Source organism: Hylobates moloch, unplaced genomic scaffold (genome assembly GCF_009828535.3).
Source record: "Hylobates moloch isolate HMO894 unplaced genomic scaffold, HMol_V3 SCAFFOLD_2, whole genome shotgun sequence".
NCBI classification, from domain to species: domain Eukaryota; kingdom Metazoa; phylum Chordata; class Mammalia; order Primates; family Hylobatidae; genus Hylobates; species Hylobates moloch.
This window is the reverse complement of record NW_026652277.1, coordinates 75,766,184-75,784,187: the sequence shown is the minus strand read 5'-3', so window position 1 is coordinate 75,784,187 and position 18,004 is coordinate 75,766,184. Positions and strand designations below refer to the sequence as shown.

At 34.5% G+C, this 18,004-nt stretch overlaps 1 protein-coding gene across 3 annotated transcripts in view; it reads left to right on the top strand.

The window, feature by feature from the left end:
- Positions 1 to 18,004, top strand: part of EPHA5 (EPH receptor A5) — a 359,799-nt gene that overhangs the window by 324,948 nt on the left and 16,847 nt on the right. For all 3 annotated transcript variants that reach the window (XM_058434651.1, XM_058434648.1, XM_032151809.2), the window contains 3 exons: positions 2,015 to 2,076; positions 3,498 to 3,707; positions 6,790 to 6,939. In XM_058434651.1, the coding sequence (XP_058290634.1) occupies positions 2,015 to 2,076; positions 3,498 to 3,707; positions 6,790 to 6,939 (422 nt within the window). The remainder of the gene's footprint in view (positions 1 to 2,014; positions 2,077 to 3,497; positions 3,708 to 6,789; positions 6,940 to 18,004) is intronic.

The window sequence follows — 18,004 nt, the reverse complement described above, 5'->3', positions numbered from 1 at the left end:
ACACCCGTGACCCCTTCACTCTTCAAGGTGCAGATTAAATTACATCCAAAATGCACATTCTCTGCATATGTGATCTCTCACCTAACATGGGCATCTACAAACCTGTGTCAAATAAAGTATTTTAGGCAAACATTTTTACAACTTTTATAAACTTTAGAGGATGAGGAAATGTGGCTGCCTTTGCAATACACTTATCACATTCCATTTAAAGAAATATTGTCTCGAGTATTTTATAAGAAGATAATTAAGTGAGAATTAGACTCACTTGTCCTATATTATTATTATAAACAGTGAGTTTTAAGTGATCTGGGAATAAAAAATTCTTTTTTCTTCCCAGTTATTTCTTTTTCATATGTAATAATCATATGTTCTATATCTATAGTTGTACTTCTGGATAATATGATATGTGTAAATATGCAACCTGTCATTCTATGACCTGAGTCAATCAATTATCCAGTGAAATACAGACCTCTTCTGAAGAATGCCATTAAATTAATTATAATGCATTTCACAATTGTATAGTATTTGTTTCTCTTCATAAATTAAAAAGTTAATTAATGGACATATATGGTAATTTTATTGTCATAGGTCTCCTTTTTCTTAACTCAAAATACTTTAAATTAAAACAAGTTCTATGTCGTGTGTTTCTATTAAAGAGCAAAGGGGTGTGTCTTAAAATATAGTGAAAATGTGGAATGATAAAACTAGCAACTGTTTTCTAGATATTTTCTCATATAGCAATAATTTTTTATCTTGCAATTTTCATCTTGTATTACAGACATACTAGGTATGAAATGTCACAATTTTATATGGAATGAGATGATCTATTCTCTTGGTCAGCTTACATCTAGCAAGGAAGCTAACACACAAAGTTGATCAAATGTATTTTTAAAATGTGAAATCCTTGCATAGCAAATTCTGAGTAATAGGAACTATTTTAAGTGCCTTGGATAACCATGTGACTTAGTGGATACTCACAACAACCCTATGAGGTAGGCGCCATTGCTATCCTCATTTTACATATGAGAAAACTGAGGCACAGAGATAAGAACTGACTTGCCCAGGATCCATAATAATGAGTGATTGCTCTGGGATGAAAATCCAAGAAGTATGGCTCTAGAGTCTGTCCAGCTAACCTCTAGGCTACATGTCAATGTCAGATATGAAAGGAGGAGAACCCTTTTCATCATAATTAATGATTGCTAAGGAAATCTTTCACATAACAATTAGAACAGGGCTTTAAAAAATGAAAAGAAAAGTGGGGTTGAGATTTTAAGTGTGTAGCAGAGAGAGGAAGGGCAGGTAGCCATAAGGAAAGGAGTTACAAAAACATAGAGGTAAAGGTAGGAAAATGCAATACACATTCAAAGGATCACAAACAGGGCAGTTAAATAGGATGGAGTTTTTATTTAGAATTGTGAGAACTAGAAAGATGAATATGTTCCAAGTGTTTCGCTGAATAGTATTGGATACATTATATCATTACTGCTATTAAAATAAAATTTATCCTAAAGCTCATAGAATTATTATTAAACACATTTCCTACATAAATTAGTGATGATATTGGCAAGGGTGTGTGTGTGTGTGTGTGTGTGAATCTTAAATATCAATCTGTTATTAAGCTTGTGATACATTTTTCTCACTGACTCACTCACCCATAACACTAAGATATCATCATATCAGGAATTAGCTTCTTTCTTAAAGAGGACATTTTTAAATATTTAAATATTTAAATAGTTTTTAAATATTTTTAAAAATGTTTTTAAAATATTAAATATGTTTAAAATATTTTTAAATATTTAAATATTTTTATTTAATAAATTTATTTTATTTAATAAATTTTATTTTTTTATATTTTTATTTAAATATCTTAAATATATATATATATACACACACACACACACACACACACACACACAATTCGGACACTAATAAAAACTTCTGGGTAAGCTTTTGCCGGATAAGAATGCAAAATCGAAGAGCAGCAGGTTATATCATTCTGTTTTCTTTTCAGGTAAACCAGTGATGATAGTGACAGAGTATATGGAGAATGGCTCTTTAGATACATTTTTAAAGGTAGGATTTGGGAATAATTTAGTTATTCAAGGTGTTATTTATATATTGGCTGTGATGTTGAAGTTGAATTTGGGCCACTTTAAAGCTTAAGTTTCTAATAGAATAGAAATATATGGAGCCACAATAATTACACTCCAAAATGAACATAGGTTTGTTTCGGAAAACTCACACATATCCAAATTATATGCCCCTAAAGTTTTATTTAAGTGTGTCTTAATTTGAAAAAAAAAAATGCCGAGAAGTAAAAGGGAATAAGAGAAGAAAAGAAAATTTTTTTAAACGAAATGTAAACAGGGAGAAAAGGAAAAAATAAGGTCTTACAAGTGTTCGATTTTCTCACAGTTTATCAGGCAGAGCGAGAAAACGTGTAAATAGCCCAGGCAAGTCATTAATAAAGGTGTCAAGTTACAGCCTGTAAGTGCTCCTAATCTACCTGAAGACCCATCACTACTTGCACCAGCAGAGTTCATGTGGTAATTGACACTAGCTAATATTATCAGATCACCAGCGTTTCAGGGAAAGATTTTCTTCATGTGCAAATCTCTAAATTTTAAATATTGGCAACCCACTTTATTAGTAAATAGCTTGTGTTAGATAATGTAACATATTTGCAGGCCTGATTAAACATATAGGCTGGCAGTTTGTGATTTTAATATAGTGCTCATTACCATTGGTAGGAAAAAGTGATCGCACAGTGGCATTGATAACAATTGTAAGAGGGACCTATGCAATGAATTTGATGATGGTCCACTGAAAAGTCAAATTTTTCTTCCTACCGCCAGACTCTGCCAAATTATTTTATCAAATTTCCTAACCATACCTTTAAGTACTCCAGTCTCTTAGAGTCACATCATTCCTTTATTTTAAAATAGCCATCCATTGAGCCTTATGAGTTTATGTAACTGAAATAATTTCAGTGCCCTTGACAAAGACAACAAACTTCCAAAAATTGCTAACATTGACCTGATCACTGCTCAGTCACCCGTCTCCCATCTGCTGTTACAGAAACTCCCTTATCTCCTCTGTCCATTTCTTCTTTACCTTAATATGTCTATCCAGCTAGCTTCTTTTAAATCACCTCAAAATAGTACGCTGTTGACCCAAGGCAGATACTAGGTTGGGGTGTGAACAAACCCTTCTGATGACTGAGAATAAAGGAGTTATGATGCAGAAAAAGGCAACTACATAAGATTTTTGGCCAGGGTTTTCAAAACCTTTACCTGCTTTGACCAAGCAGAGGAAAAATAAACATCACCAAGTTAACCATATACTTCCTACCATTTTCCAATCTCCTTCAGATAGAAATTGCATATGAATTTTAGTGACTGATAGTATCAATTTGGGGGATTGAATACAGACCTCTCATATTTTCCCCCAGTGATTGGTGTTGCTAGACCAATATTTCCACATTGTCTTTACAGAAAAACGATGGGCAGTTCACTGTGATTCAACTTGTTGGCATGCTGAGAGGTATCTCTGCAGGAATGAAGTACCTTTCTGACATGGGCTATGTGCATAGAGACCTTGCTGCTAGAAACATCTTAATCAACAGTAACCTTGTGTGCAAAGTGTCTGACTTTGGACTTTCCCGGGTACTGGAAGATGATCCCGAGGCAGCCTACACCACAAGGGTAAGATCTAACAGAGTGCATTTCTGAAACAGTAGACCAGAGTCATTTATTTTTAAAGATTCTAAAAGAAATCGCTAAAAGAGCATTCCTGCAACCAAGTCAAAAAGAAAGAGAGTGAGGGGGAGAGGGAGAGAGAAAATCAAAAGTCAAAAAATTCTTCCTTTTATGTGTCAGCAAATTTAAATATTAACTTTAGAATATCTGAGTTTCAGAATTCATTTTTTTCTGAAGATACTAAAAATAAAAAATCTTACTTCAGAATGGATACAGCATGTAAGAATAATCATCTTAAATTTAAAAGTAAGGAGTTAAATACAGAATCTCCTGCATTAAAGGTTTTATATATATATATATATATATATAATGTGTATGTGTCTGTGTATACACACATATATATGAATATGTAAACATGTATGATATTATTGGGTAGTTTAAGCTCTCTGCATTATAGTGTCCTTACTTGTAAAATAAATACAGAAATATCTAGCTCCCATCTTTAAGGATTTACATTGTGGGGAAAAAAGAGCTATTCCTTCAAAAAGTTTTGATTTCCTGGAGGTATTGTAATAGCTATTTAAAAACTGTGACATCTACACTATGGAAAATTGATCACTAACTCATATTGTCATATTTCACAGAAGTCAAAACTCTCTTCTATCAAAGTAATTGCTTGCTGTATTGATATGGTATATAATTGACATTTTTTTCTGTGAAAAACTGTGCATATTGCTACAACAGAATGTTATGGGTGATCTGTAATGTCATACTTTTTGAGTTTGAATTCCTTATGATAAACAATATTTGCTTAATTCTAAATATGCTCAGTGTCGTCAAGTTGGATATCCTCAAGTCTAAAACCCTTGTGAAGATAGAGATGTTATTCTTTCCTTTTCCCTATACAATTTGATGTCTCTCATTCTCAAAGTAATATACATGTTTTCTTATCTAATTCAACTTTTGAAAATTACATCCACTGGTAGTCTAACAATAAGTTCTTTTCAGATTATAAGGGTTTTTTAAAAACATTTTTGCTTTGTGATTCATGGGGCTTTCTACTTTGTTGAAGGGCAAAAGTAACTTATCAAAGCAAACAAAGGATTCCAGGGGCCAGCTTAATCAATAAAGTATTTAGGGGGATATCTTTCCTCTTCCAGACCTATCATTGTCATTATTTGCATTACATGAAAGCTCAATTAAGAATTCTCTTGGGAATGGAGTTACCCTTAATAAATTTTGCCTGATCAAGATTGAGGTTATACAAATATCCATTGCCAGTGTGATTGGTGGGTGTCTTAGTTAAGTGTGAAAAATAGACTTTTCAAGATCTGTGTTAGTGTGTTATGCTACAGAGTAAAGTGAGAGACAGAGAACCTGAAACCTTCAAGGCTTATTCCTTTGAAATGGGGTATAGTGGCAGCCTCTGGAAAATCTATACACTGAGAGATGAGAAGATAAGGAACTTCAGATTTATTGATGACACAAAGGATGATCAGAGGACCAGGAGAAAAATTATGGGCTAAGGTTTAATATAATCAACAAATGACATTTCTAAAAGGAATATTAATAAGACATTATAGAATATCTATGCATAGCTAGGACTCATAATACTATCTTGCCTATGAATATTCAATGAATGAGAATAAGTTTCAGGTAAGTCTTCTTCAAATGATGTTACCATATAGCTAAAGAGTAAATAATTCAAACCTAACTTCAATTCCCAAACTAATTTTTAGCATGACCCCAAACTGTTATTTCCTTATATATATTGAAACTTTGGTTCATAAACAGCAATTTAAGTCCTATTTTTTCCCTGGCAATATAAATTAAATCTTTCCCTTCCTGCAAAATGGGAAAGCATATGTTAGTCTTTTTACAAGAAAATATTGAAAACCTTCACCTCTTTCTCTTTCAATATATATTTGATGCTAGATGAAATATTTGGTTATCTAGGTTTGCCTGCTATTAAACGTTAAGAGAATAATAATTTCACCCTGAAAGAGGCATGATATAAAAGCGCTTATTGTATGAACTAAGAGAAAGTCTACCAAATCAATTTTTATGCCATAAAAAAAAAACTGGATAATATGGTCAGATTTTCCCCCAATCCAATTTCAATAATTTTTAATTTGGTTTAATCAAACAAGACACCCTCCTCTTAAACAGTTGAACCAAACAAAAACAAAAATAAGACAACAGAGGAAAAGAGAAAAGCAAGTCTAAAAGAAATAACACAACATCAAGGGAAAGTGTTACTTTGTTTTAATATATCCAATATTAGGCTGGGCCCAGTAGCTCACGCCTGTAATCCCAGCACTTTGGGAGGCTGAGGTGGGTGAATCCTTGAGGTCGGGTGTTGGAGAGCAGCCTAGCCAACATGGCGAAACCCTGTCTCTACTAAAAATACAAAAATTAGCCAGGAATGATAGCGCGCGCCTGTAGTCCCAGCTACTCGGGAGGCTGAAGTATGAGAATCACTTGAACCTGGGAGGTGGGGGTTACAGTGAGTGGAGATCTCACCACTGCACTCCAGCCCAGGAGACAGAGGGAGACCCTGTCTCAAAATATATATACACAAAATATATATATATACACACACACATATATATACATATATATGTATATCTCCAATGTTTATGCTTGTCTTATTAACTGCTAAACAGCTCAGGGTCACATTCATCAACCTATAATTTCCACTTACAATTTCTGTATTAAAGAAACGAAGCACCCAGGGAATTTGAGTCCTTTACTCTGTTAGAAAGTCATGAGAGTATACCTTATTGGTTTGCTTGACTGCCTGCTTTCCCTTACTTAGAGCTGCCATACTGAGGACTGTAATTGAGATGTGGTTTCTGTACGTATTTCAGTAGTCACACAGAATTTAAACTAGAAACCTTCTAGACAGCCAATTAGTAGTTAGTCTACAACTGCTTATGGGCTGAGAGATGTGAAAAGAGACTGTGTGCTGTCAAACAGATTCGCTTTAAAATGCTACATCTCTGTCAAGATCTTTTCAGTGAGGCAACACTGTCCCTAGACACATTTGAAGTATGTAGGAAGTTTTTTAAATCTTTTTCAATTTTAGGGAGGAAAAATTCCAATCAGATGGACTGCCCCAGAAGCAATAGCTTTCCGAAAGTTTACTTCTGCCAGTGATGTCTGGAGTTATGGAATAGTAATGTGGGAAGTTGTGTCTTATGGAGAGAGACCCTACTGGGAGATGACCAATCAAGATGTGAGTATGGAACTACTCTTTCTCAACTTGACAATGAAATGCTTTGTTCTCTGAGTCAAGACACTTACAATGTTTTTCATTTCTGAAAGTGACAGTTGCTTAAGAAAATGAAATACTTTGCTTACCCTCTGATCTGTTTTGTGTTGTTGAAATATCCTTTATGCAGGAGCTCAAAATGAGTTATTACAAAGGAAAGTAAGTTACAGTTATATAAAACTCAGTCCCTTGCCAGTTTTAGCTGTACTATAGTGATGTTTCACTCAATTCATGTCAGTATCATTTTCAAAGATAAAGAAAGAGCCATCAGAGAACGAATACTGACAGGCAAGTTTTTATGATTTGCATTTGATAAAGGCAGCTAATACTCCAAACCAAAAGGATGATGATATTGATTTAATAGTGGATGCTCTGAGAGGATAAAAAGGAATAGTCTATGTTTCTTTAAATTAAAAAAAATAAGAGGAGTTGTATTGCTTATTTAACTTGAAAGAAAAACCAGATTTTCCCCACAATGGAAAAATAATTCGTACTTACAATAATAGAATCCTAAAATTAAAGGAACTGTGAAAGAATCTTCTGTTCAAATTCACAACGTTTATTATGTGATGCCTGACACATGGTTCTTTAATCTTTCCCTTTGTAATTTTCCATCATTACTATTCAATACAGCCCTTTCTATTTTGGATCATATGGAAATTTCTTATTTTTCTTTTGAGGAACAACAATTATAAAAGCAGCTAACATTTATTGAGCCCTTAACATGCGACATACACTGTTTTAAGTGCTTTACCAACTATTTTATTACTTCATTGTAAAGCTAGTATATTGAACAGTTTTAATTTAATAATGTGCTTATTTGAAACAATTTTTTCACTCCCATTATTTCTGTCATCCATGCTCCATAAAACCTCCCTCTCTCATGCCTTCAGGGTTGGTTAGACAGATACTATATAGCTCTCCAGCTGAATTTTGTTGAAACAACAATGCTGGTAATTAACACTCACTTTCCAATGTAAAAATTCTAGTCCAACCTGAAAGTGAAGTCCATATGCATTTCAAAGTGTCTTCCACAACTGGAGGTCTAGCCTAACTGTAGGTACTTACAGTGTGAATCAAGTATGGTCAGATATTTGCCCCTCCTCCTCTGCCAAAGTCTATATCTGGATTCTTCAGGATCGGTTTGGGTGGAGAGGTAGAAAAGAAGGGGCATAAATGTCTTCTTTTGAGAAGTGTCTGTTCATATCCTTTGCCCATTTTTTGATGGGGTTGTGTGATTTTTTTCTTGTAAATTTAAGTTCTTTGTAGATTCTGGATATTAGCTGTTTGTCAGATGGGTAGATTGCAAAAATTTTCTCCTATTCTGTATGTTGCCTGTTCACGCTGATGGAAGTCTTTTTTGCTGTGCAGAAGCTCTTTAGTTTAATTAGATACCATTTGTCAATTTTGGCTTTTGTTGCCATTGCTTTTGGTGTTTTAGTCATGAAGTCCTAGAACTTAAAATATAATAATAAAAAAAGACAAAGTGAAACCACAACTTCACAACATGTATATATAAAATATACATGTGAGGTGTGATAAATATTGAAATATCAAAATCAGAATATAAAATAATAGAAGAACATTTTTGATTATATTTAGCCTTTCTTTAAAAACAGGAAAAATCCATAAGCCATTTAAGAAAAGAGTTTGATAGTTCTAACAAAATTATAAATTTATGTGTTGAAAAATGCACAACAAAAAGTAAGAAATACAAGTTTAGACTGATGAAATATTTTCAATACTGCATTATAAACACAAGTGTAATATACAATGAGGCTTAATAAAGCATTAAGAAAAATAGAAACAATAGGCAAAGCATAAGATTTGGCAAGATACATTGGATGGAACGCAGATGGCCAATAAATGTATGAAAAAATGTTTAACTTTTTAAATAAAAGAAATACAAATTAGAAAAAAGAAAGAAAAAAGAGGCACGGGCTGGGTGCGGTGGCTCACGCCTGTAATCCCAGAACTTTGGGAGGCCGAGGCGGGTGGATCGTCAGGTCAGACCATTCTGGCTAACACGGTGAAACCCTGTCTCTACTAAAAATACAAAAAATTAGCCGGGCGTGGTGGCGGGCGCCTGTAGTCCCAGCTACTCGGGAGGCTGAGGCAGGAGAATGGCGTGAACCCGGGAGGCGGAGCTTGCAGTGAGCCGAGATGGCGCCACTGCACTCCAGCCTGGGCGACAGAGCGAGACTCCATATTAAAAAAAAAAAAAAGAAGCATGATTGCTTTCATAATGTGAGGATATTGATGCCTCCTGTGAGACAAATTGCCTAGGCATTAGTTCTCCAGTGAGTTGTCTGAGCTCTTCCACAGAGCCTTGATGAAGCCATTTTCTCTGCAAGGCCCCTAGAGGAGGAGGGTGTCCTCCGCCTTCCCATAGTTCCTCTCGCTTGCTGTCTGTTCTCCATCTTACAGTCTCTTACTGTTCCAGCTCTGCGTCCACTTTACTGGAGAGAAACACATGCTTATTGGATGCACTAGCAGTGCCTTCTCTTTGCAGATATCTGTTGCAGGCTGCTCCAGCCAGCCTTCTTCAAATTTCCCCAGAAGAAAAGCCAGGGTCACACATCAGCTTTCCCACGAATGATTTCATAGCATTCTTCTTTGATCGAAACAGCAAATTGGAATTACGGATTTCTGCTTCTCAGCAAGCACACCGGATGACAATGAGTCTCCCCTTCTTGTAGTCACTTAAAATTGCTAAAATTGGTTTTCTTTATGCCCTGCTTACTTGGCTTGGGGAGGGGAGCACTGACTGGCATTTCTCTAAATCTGGGAAAATGGTATATATTGTCTTCAGCTTTATGATTTTAGCGGCGGGACTATGGCAAAACTATATCATTCAATTCCTGTTACACATATTTATACTTATATTTAACAACCTTGTGTCAGAGGGATGCTATTATTATTACTGTTTTACAATTAAGAAACTGAAGCTTGGAGATGTTAAATGACTTATTTACCATCACAGAAATAATGAAAGTGATACCAGAAATTTCAACCTGGTTCTCCAAAATTTTTGTATCTAAGCATCACACTGTCTCCAATTGAATCAATGTCTCCTACCAGTCTTTCATTTCTAACCAATAGTCCTACATCAGCTTTCTAATTTAATATAAAATATAAAATGTTCAATTGAATATATGATTACTCTGGATTGATCTTGATCTTAGTCTAGACTAAGACCAGACCCATTTACTACTTTCTATTCTTCAGATAAATACCAAATGCTAACAGGCCCTGCAGAACACTGCGTGGTTTCATTTCTATCTTATCTAAACCTCATTGCAATGCCATTCTTCCCTTTAATTTTTGTGAAAATATTTTAATCCATCCTGGCAGCGAGCCTTGATATACTGGTTTCTACCATGTGTCTACTTCACTCAAGGGAAACATTCATCCCTTATTTGCCTGGTTGACTTCTATTCACACTTGAGATATTTTGAATTCTGATCCTGTCACTCAGAATTATTAGTTTTTCCCAGCTGTGCAGGAGATCATCCACATTATAAGGAATTATGCCTAATACAGTTGTATCTGTCAGAGACACAATTATACACCAGTGCAAACACTGGCGCTAGGTGAATGTTCATAACTGCTCATCTTGACTAGGCTTTCTTATATAAGTTCCTGGGGGCCAATGGGTCTGTATTAGTATGCCTTGGCTCTCCTCCACAAGTCTCTTATTTTCCTCCTGAGACCAGCAGCTAGCCCAAACGTGATCTCATTTGCAAAATGGCTGAAGGGTAAGAAGGAGCCCAATTACATCTCAGCCTGCAACATGTCTGCTAAAATCTCATTGGCTAATCGCATAATCAAAGTGCTGAGTCAATGACACTACTCTTTGTGGATGGGCACTATAAAGTTGCATAGATAAGTGAATAAAAGATCATTTATCTAATGCTTAATCACTTCTTTAACATTATAGTATCCTCTATTTTTACTCTCATAGTGCTTTCTTTGTGGTTTTATTTTTCCTTGTGCCTTTAATTTTATTTTCCTGATTTCAGCTATTTGAGTGTCTTGATACTCTTTCAGATAACTGTATTTCAAATTACTTATAAAAATACTAGAAATTGCTTATGTAACGTTTCAGGAAGTTTTAAGAAAGAAAAAAACTAATATTTTGGCTTTTACTTGGTTTTCTAAGAATTTAAATGAGGTTTACAGAAAATGATCATACAATTAAAGATCATTCTAAAATATCTGTCTATAATACAATGTCCAATGCATGCATTGTTACTTTCTCAGCTAGTTCATAAGTGGCATTTTAGTTTTCAGATACAGCACTAAATTTCCTATGCCTTAATTTCTGTCCAAATTTTGTATCCAAGAAATATGACAAATCAACTATATTTAATGATCACAATCACTAAATATTTCTTTGGAGAAAAATTCTCAGAAAACAAAGTAGAAGTACTGATTTGGCAATTTCAAATGATATATTCCATAATCGCTACATTCCAGATGCTATCTGATTCTTAAAGGGCTTTGCCACTATGAAAATGTTACGTTACCAAGACATGCAGGATAATCTAAATCTCACAGACGAGATCTTCCTCTGTGTCAGGAGGACAAAATGCAGCAGTAGGAGTCTTTTGATTTAGGATCGCCTCTTCCATCATGAAGAAAACCTGTAATGACAATAATGAAAATAAACTAGAACAACTAAGGTGATTTTAGGTAAATACCAGACCATGAACTCTGATTCAAGCTCAGAAGCTAAGATAATATCATGTAGTCCGTAGAAGCCTGTTTATTGATAGTAAACACTTTAAATGTCAAGATTTTTCAGAAGCTAAAATAAAAACTAAAGATTTCATTTTGTTGCCTTTTTATTTTTAGTGACAAGGTCTTTCTCTTATATTTATTGCAGAGTATATGACTGTATAGATTCTACTAAGTACATAGATTGCACAATATTTTAAAAACTAATTTAAGTGATCTGTTTTTTAATCTTTTTATATTAGAAGTATTTTTGCCTTTCTTGGTTTTAGGAAGTCAGGGTCTGTGCTTTCTTTTTCTGGCCAGTTTTAATCCAGTCGTTTTATTACTACTTCTGTTGGCCCAGATCTTACTTGTAAAGCAGAAAGACTATTTGACTCCAGAAAAGATCAACTAGCTTTGTACTGGGTGTTCCTCTCTTCCTCCTTCTATTCTTTGTTTCATTTCTGATGTGCCAGATATACATATATACATATATCAGCAGTATAAATTATATGTATATAAGCAATATACATAAACACATAAGGAATAACATATTAGGAATATTGTATTATGTATATTGAATTATGTATATTGCTTATATTATTGACATATTTCTTGCTAAAACAAAGAGTCAGTATGTTGTAATTAACTAAAGAAGGGGTATGAGGAATTTAGTTCTCATCCAAATACTGCAAATTACTAAGATTTGACAGTAAGCAAATTATTTGACTCCTTAGCCTCATTGCTATATAATCTAAAATTAGTGTCTTTGGCCAAAGAATGTTCATCTTTTAAGGATAATGCCACCCTCGGATGTAAGTAATTATTTTAGGAACTAGTAGCCTCATGAAAATTCTTATGCTTTTGAAAAAATGACACATAAAAAATTATCAGTTCTTCAGCTCAAAATTTCTGTACCTGGCTGTTTAACAACAACAACAAAACAAAAATCTTGGACTTAAACCAGTCATCTTGGATTCTACAACTCTTGGTCAGTTTCAATGATTATAAAGGGAATAGGCTTCAACAGAAGATTTCTAAGATCTCTTTAATCTCTGGAAGTCTACTGATCTAACATTGATGCACTAAGAAAAAAACATACTCAATATATCTTTAATAACTATCTTAGAATAAAAACTGATATATCTTAGAATCTTAGAATAAAACTGATATATCTGAAACTATTTCTATGTCATCTGGGTTTACTTCCAGAAATATATTCATAAACTCTAGTCATTTGTAGGGAGCTTCATATCTCATAGTAACAGTTCCTATATGTGAGATTTCAATTAAATGCCTAGCAACATAGGTACTCAAGCCCTAGACAGAACTTAATTCATGGAAACACACAGCTGATGCTTGAATTTCTATAATCTTCCTAATCTTCCTGCCACTCAGTTTTCAAGCCTACATTTTCACATCTCCTGTGATGAAGAATGCACTATCTTCAAAATCGCTCATTTTAATTCTGGAGAGAGAGCTATATAGCGTGTATATATATAATATATATATACACACCCAATAATTTATATAAATGTAACTATATATAATATGTAAATATATATTTATTTGTGGTGCAAATATGATTCTATAGGGTGGCATTCATATGTATATTTATTTATGATGCAAATAAATATGATTCTATACGGTGGCATTCATATCTCTCAAATTATTTTATTTGGTGTGTGTTGAAGTGTAGTGATGATAATTTCTAATTTCAATGGTGTGACTCAGCACCAAGATGGAAAGACCACAGGTTTTCATGACAAAAATACTTAATTTGTGAATCCTGCCACCCCCACTTCTTAGCTGTTAAAGATGGGCAATTTCTTAAACCTTCTAATTATTTGGAACCTGAGGTGTTTCATATGTGAAATGTGTATAATAATTTTTATCTTGTAGATTTGTAATATGGATGAATTTAGATAATTACAAACAGTCTGCATGGCTATGACTGACATAATCCATAAGCAAATCTAGGCCCTCCAAGAAGCCTAAGTCAACAGGAAATAATTAGATATTAAGGAAAATTTTTCTAAGAAAAATTGAGGAGGAATGAAGGGAAGCCAGGATAGATGTCAGACTGTGACACAGGTATGTCCCTAGGTACAGTAGAGATGGAATGAAGGAAGGATGATTGGGTGCAAGCTATGGAGGAGAAATGCCATTCTAAAGGAGTCTTATTATCCTTGCCATACTCCATAATTGCCTGGAAGCAACGTGCATAAAGTAAGCTTTATGCAGGTGCACATGTGATGAAGGGCTTTAGAGCACAGCAGCTAGCGTTGTTGGCCAGTTACTATCTCTGCAGGTGAAGAGCCTAGAAACAAATGTTTATGATTGCCATACTCTATTCTCTTGCCATGGCACACATACTTCGCATAGGTTCAGAAAGCATCTGTTTCATGGTCCTGTGGGCACTTCCTCCTAAGAAAGAATTCAGAAGAGGCAGGTTACTAAATGAACTGCAGCCTGTAGCTATAGTTGATCTTAGGAACTCACCCGCTCCTTATCCTCCCCCTCCTCCACTGTCCACTCTGAATCCCCCTCACTATGATCTTGGCAGGTCGTGGTGGCTTAACTGGTAGTCTGATCTAATTCCTCATTCCTGGGGGTTTCACACATATTCCTGTCTGCCCCAACTGTGAGAAAGAAGTCCAACCGCTTCCTGCTGCTCAGTATCAGTTACCCTTGCCATGGTGGTGACTCCTTTTCTGCTGATCTCTTTGCGCGAGTAATTCATAGCTGTTAGTTCAGTGGAGCTTTGCTGTGTTTTCTGGCAAGGGTCACTGGGAATGGAGCACAACACAGAAGTCTCTGACTATCTATATCCCGCAACATGAAGAATAACATCCATATTTTCAGAATCTTGTCTCCATGTTGGTGCTTCAGCTGTGTCTTGTTGCTTCTGGATAATGAGCTATGTGTGCTGGTGTGCTCTAACAAGCTTGTACCAGCTAGCGTATTTTTAGAACATTTCTACTTGAATGAGACCATGTTAGTAGCTTACAATTGGCATAGAGAGAGTATTTACACCATGTCACAATGCAAATATTACAAATTTGTCCTCCCCCAGGGAGAGTGAGTTGTTACAAATTTATCAGCACTTCATGAAGTACAAAAGTTCTTGGAATAACATAATTTTGTTCAACAGCACTTTGTTATAACGTTGGTAAGAAAAACAAATATATCAACTCACAGCCAGGGCCACTGTCTGTGTGGAGCATGCAGGTTCTCACCATGTATGTGTGGGTTTCCTTCCATATACAAAGATATGCCCTTTAGACTAATTGATGTATCTACACGGTCCCAGTCCAAGTGAGTGTGGCGTGAATGTGAGTGTGTCCTGCAAAGGGATGGTGTCCTGGCCAAGGTTGGTTCCCATCTTGTGCCTTGAGCTGCTGTAATAGGCTCCAGCCACCTGCAGCCCTAAACTGGAATAAGCAAATAAGCAATTATCTTACTTTTTTTGTCACTTTTTCTTAAATGTATGTATAGCTCACATTTATTTCAGTGTTTAATAATAGAGGTGTTTTGGGTCTTTATTAGAACTATTTGTGATAGTTAAGTCCTCATAGATTCTTTTTTGCAAAAGGCATACTCTGGATGGGTGATATACTGTGTGGAATTCTGTGTTTGTGAATAAAGCCTTTCAAAACTCCTACTGCTGGCTGAGGATCTGTGGGCAGGAAAAGCAACCATACCCACAATAGGTATATACACCTAAAAATGCTAACCCAGTGACACTTATGTGATAGAAGGAGCGCAGAGAGCTGCCCTGCCATGAAATGAATAATACCATATAGGGGGCTAAGTTATGCTTTTAGGAATTGGAAAAAGAGGCAGTATTGTGTTCAGACTATTAGTTTACATGTTAATGTCAAGAAAATGCATAGCATATTATACTATTTCAGATATAGCACATCTGAACTGGTGCCAGCTTACCTGTAAAAATTCTCATTCTAATTGTCTTGTCTTTACTTTGTTCATCTCAGCCACCTGTATCAACAAATCTAATAGTAATGAGAAAGTCCATCGAGATTATAACTCATTTGGTTATATAAGTTGCATGGGAAAATGAACACCTAAATTGCACTTTTGTGATTTTTGGTAGATTTCCATCATTTTAAAACCTACCAGAGTAGTAATGCTATCTATTTCCCCCAAAACTATTATAAACAATCATTAGAAATGGAAAAAAAAGGAAACTTCTAATCTAAAATGTGAAGTTATAGTTCCAAATCTATTTTTAAAATAAATTCTAACAATTAATTTAGAATTAAATTTCATGACCTAATTACCTGGACCCAGTTCTAAGTTGATATAGAGACAGAGCATTATATTTCTAAGTATAAATTTACCCGAAAATAAGACCGATTAAGAAACAAATTCTAGAAATATCTTCACAGGTCAAATAACTTCTTAAGGTGTTTAAACTAAACATCTGTATTGTTGTGCTTAATGGAGGAAGGATTATTGAAAAAAAAAGGTGCTAAAGAAAAAAATCGAATTAATTGGTAGCAGCTTTAGAGAAAGGGCAAATTATGAAATAAACCATGTTTTGAATAAATAAGAATTACTATTCTCACTGCATAGCAAATACATTACATGACTTAAGCCATTTATATTAGGATGCTTTATTTTAGCATCTTATAATCAGCAAACAAATAAGTAAACTTCTATCAATCTATGCGTACAAATGATAATTTTTAAAAATATTTCTTTATTTGATCATCAGTGAGAATAAATATTTTTTCAAGACTTGTTTAGCATTTTTATTTCTTTCTTAAATTATTGGCTAGTATGTTTCTCATGTATCTGTTGTTTTATTATTTTATTTCTCAATATGTATAAATTTTAATAAGCTATGTTAATTGTATGTGATAATTACTGAAAACATTATCTCCTGGAGTTTGCCTTTTAATTGCTGTATTGTTTTTGAGGTAAATTAACCAACGTAGTAGGCTGCTCTTAGGTCTTTTGCTCAAAGTTATTCAATTTATCTGATCATTTAATTTTGGAGTCCTTGAGTACTTTTTCTTTCTCTGCTTGCACTTAACTTTTGGTATTTCTAGGAATCTTTATTATATGCTTTTCCAGGGGGGATGTAAACTACATCAGCTGTGGCCAAGTGCTGATGACCCTTACCTTTATATTGTCAGTCCAGCATCTCCTGTGCTCTAGCCAGATTCCTGCAAATTGCCATCTGGGTGTTCTCTACTCACTTCAATTAAAAGAAGTCCCAAATTATGTCTGACAACATTTTCTACCCTCAGAAATGTGCTTGCCTAAAGTTAACAGAAATTACCATCCAATGTGATAGGCTTGAATTTGCTTGGTTTTAACTACTTTCCTATCCTCTCTACTCCTGTGTCTTTTAAAAGTACCGTCTAATCTTCTTTCCATCTGCCACTGCAGTGGGTCAGGTGCCATTTTATTTATCATAAGGAGAATGCTTTCTTTCCAATGCTTAAAAATTGCCTTTGGATGGAAATAAATAAGTTTATGGAAGTAGAAGAGTAGAATGTGGCTATCAGAGGCCAGGAAGGGGAAGGGGAAGGGAGGAGGGGGAGAGGCTGGTTAAGGGATACGAAATTACAGCGAGGTAGAAGGAATAGATTCTTGTGTTCTGCAGCGCTGTGGGGTTAATGTGCTTACCAATAACTTCTTGTATATTTTCAACAAGCTAGTAGAGAAGATTTTGAATATTCACAACACAGGTAATAAATGTTTGAGGTAATGGGCATGCTCATTGCCCTGATTTGATCATTATATATTTTATACCTGTGTTGAAAGATCATTCTGTATTCCATAAATATGTACAATTATTATGTGCCAGCAGAAAAAGAAAAAAAATTAAAATTATCTTTGTAAATTTCCTAATCTTTTTTCCATTTATCAAATCAATTCTGAATTCTTTGTGAAAAAATGTAATTAAGACTAATTGTTAAAGAAATATGCAAAATAAGATATTGAGAAATATGTTCATTAAAATTTGTTTCAGTATCACTCAAATATTTGAATTTTAATAATAAAATAAACCTGTATTGCTGTGTTTGGTAGCATAAAGAAATTTCTTCCTAAGTTAGGTATTTTGATGGGGGCAGCAACATTACAAATGTTTTTGATAAAATGACCTCACAATTAGGCTGATACTCATATGTGTGGTTACATTTAAAATCAAGGCTATTTATAATTCTTGTGCTACTAGACAGTCATTCCAGATTCCTGACAGAAATCAGCAGATGATAATAAACAGTCAGACCTTGACATTATTAAATGATACATGAGACAGTTATGCTAATTTAGC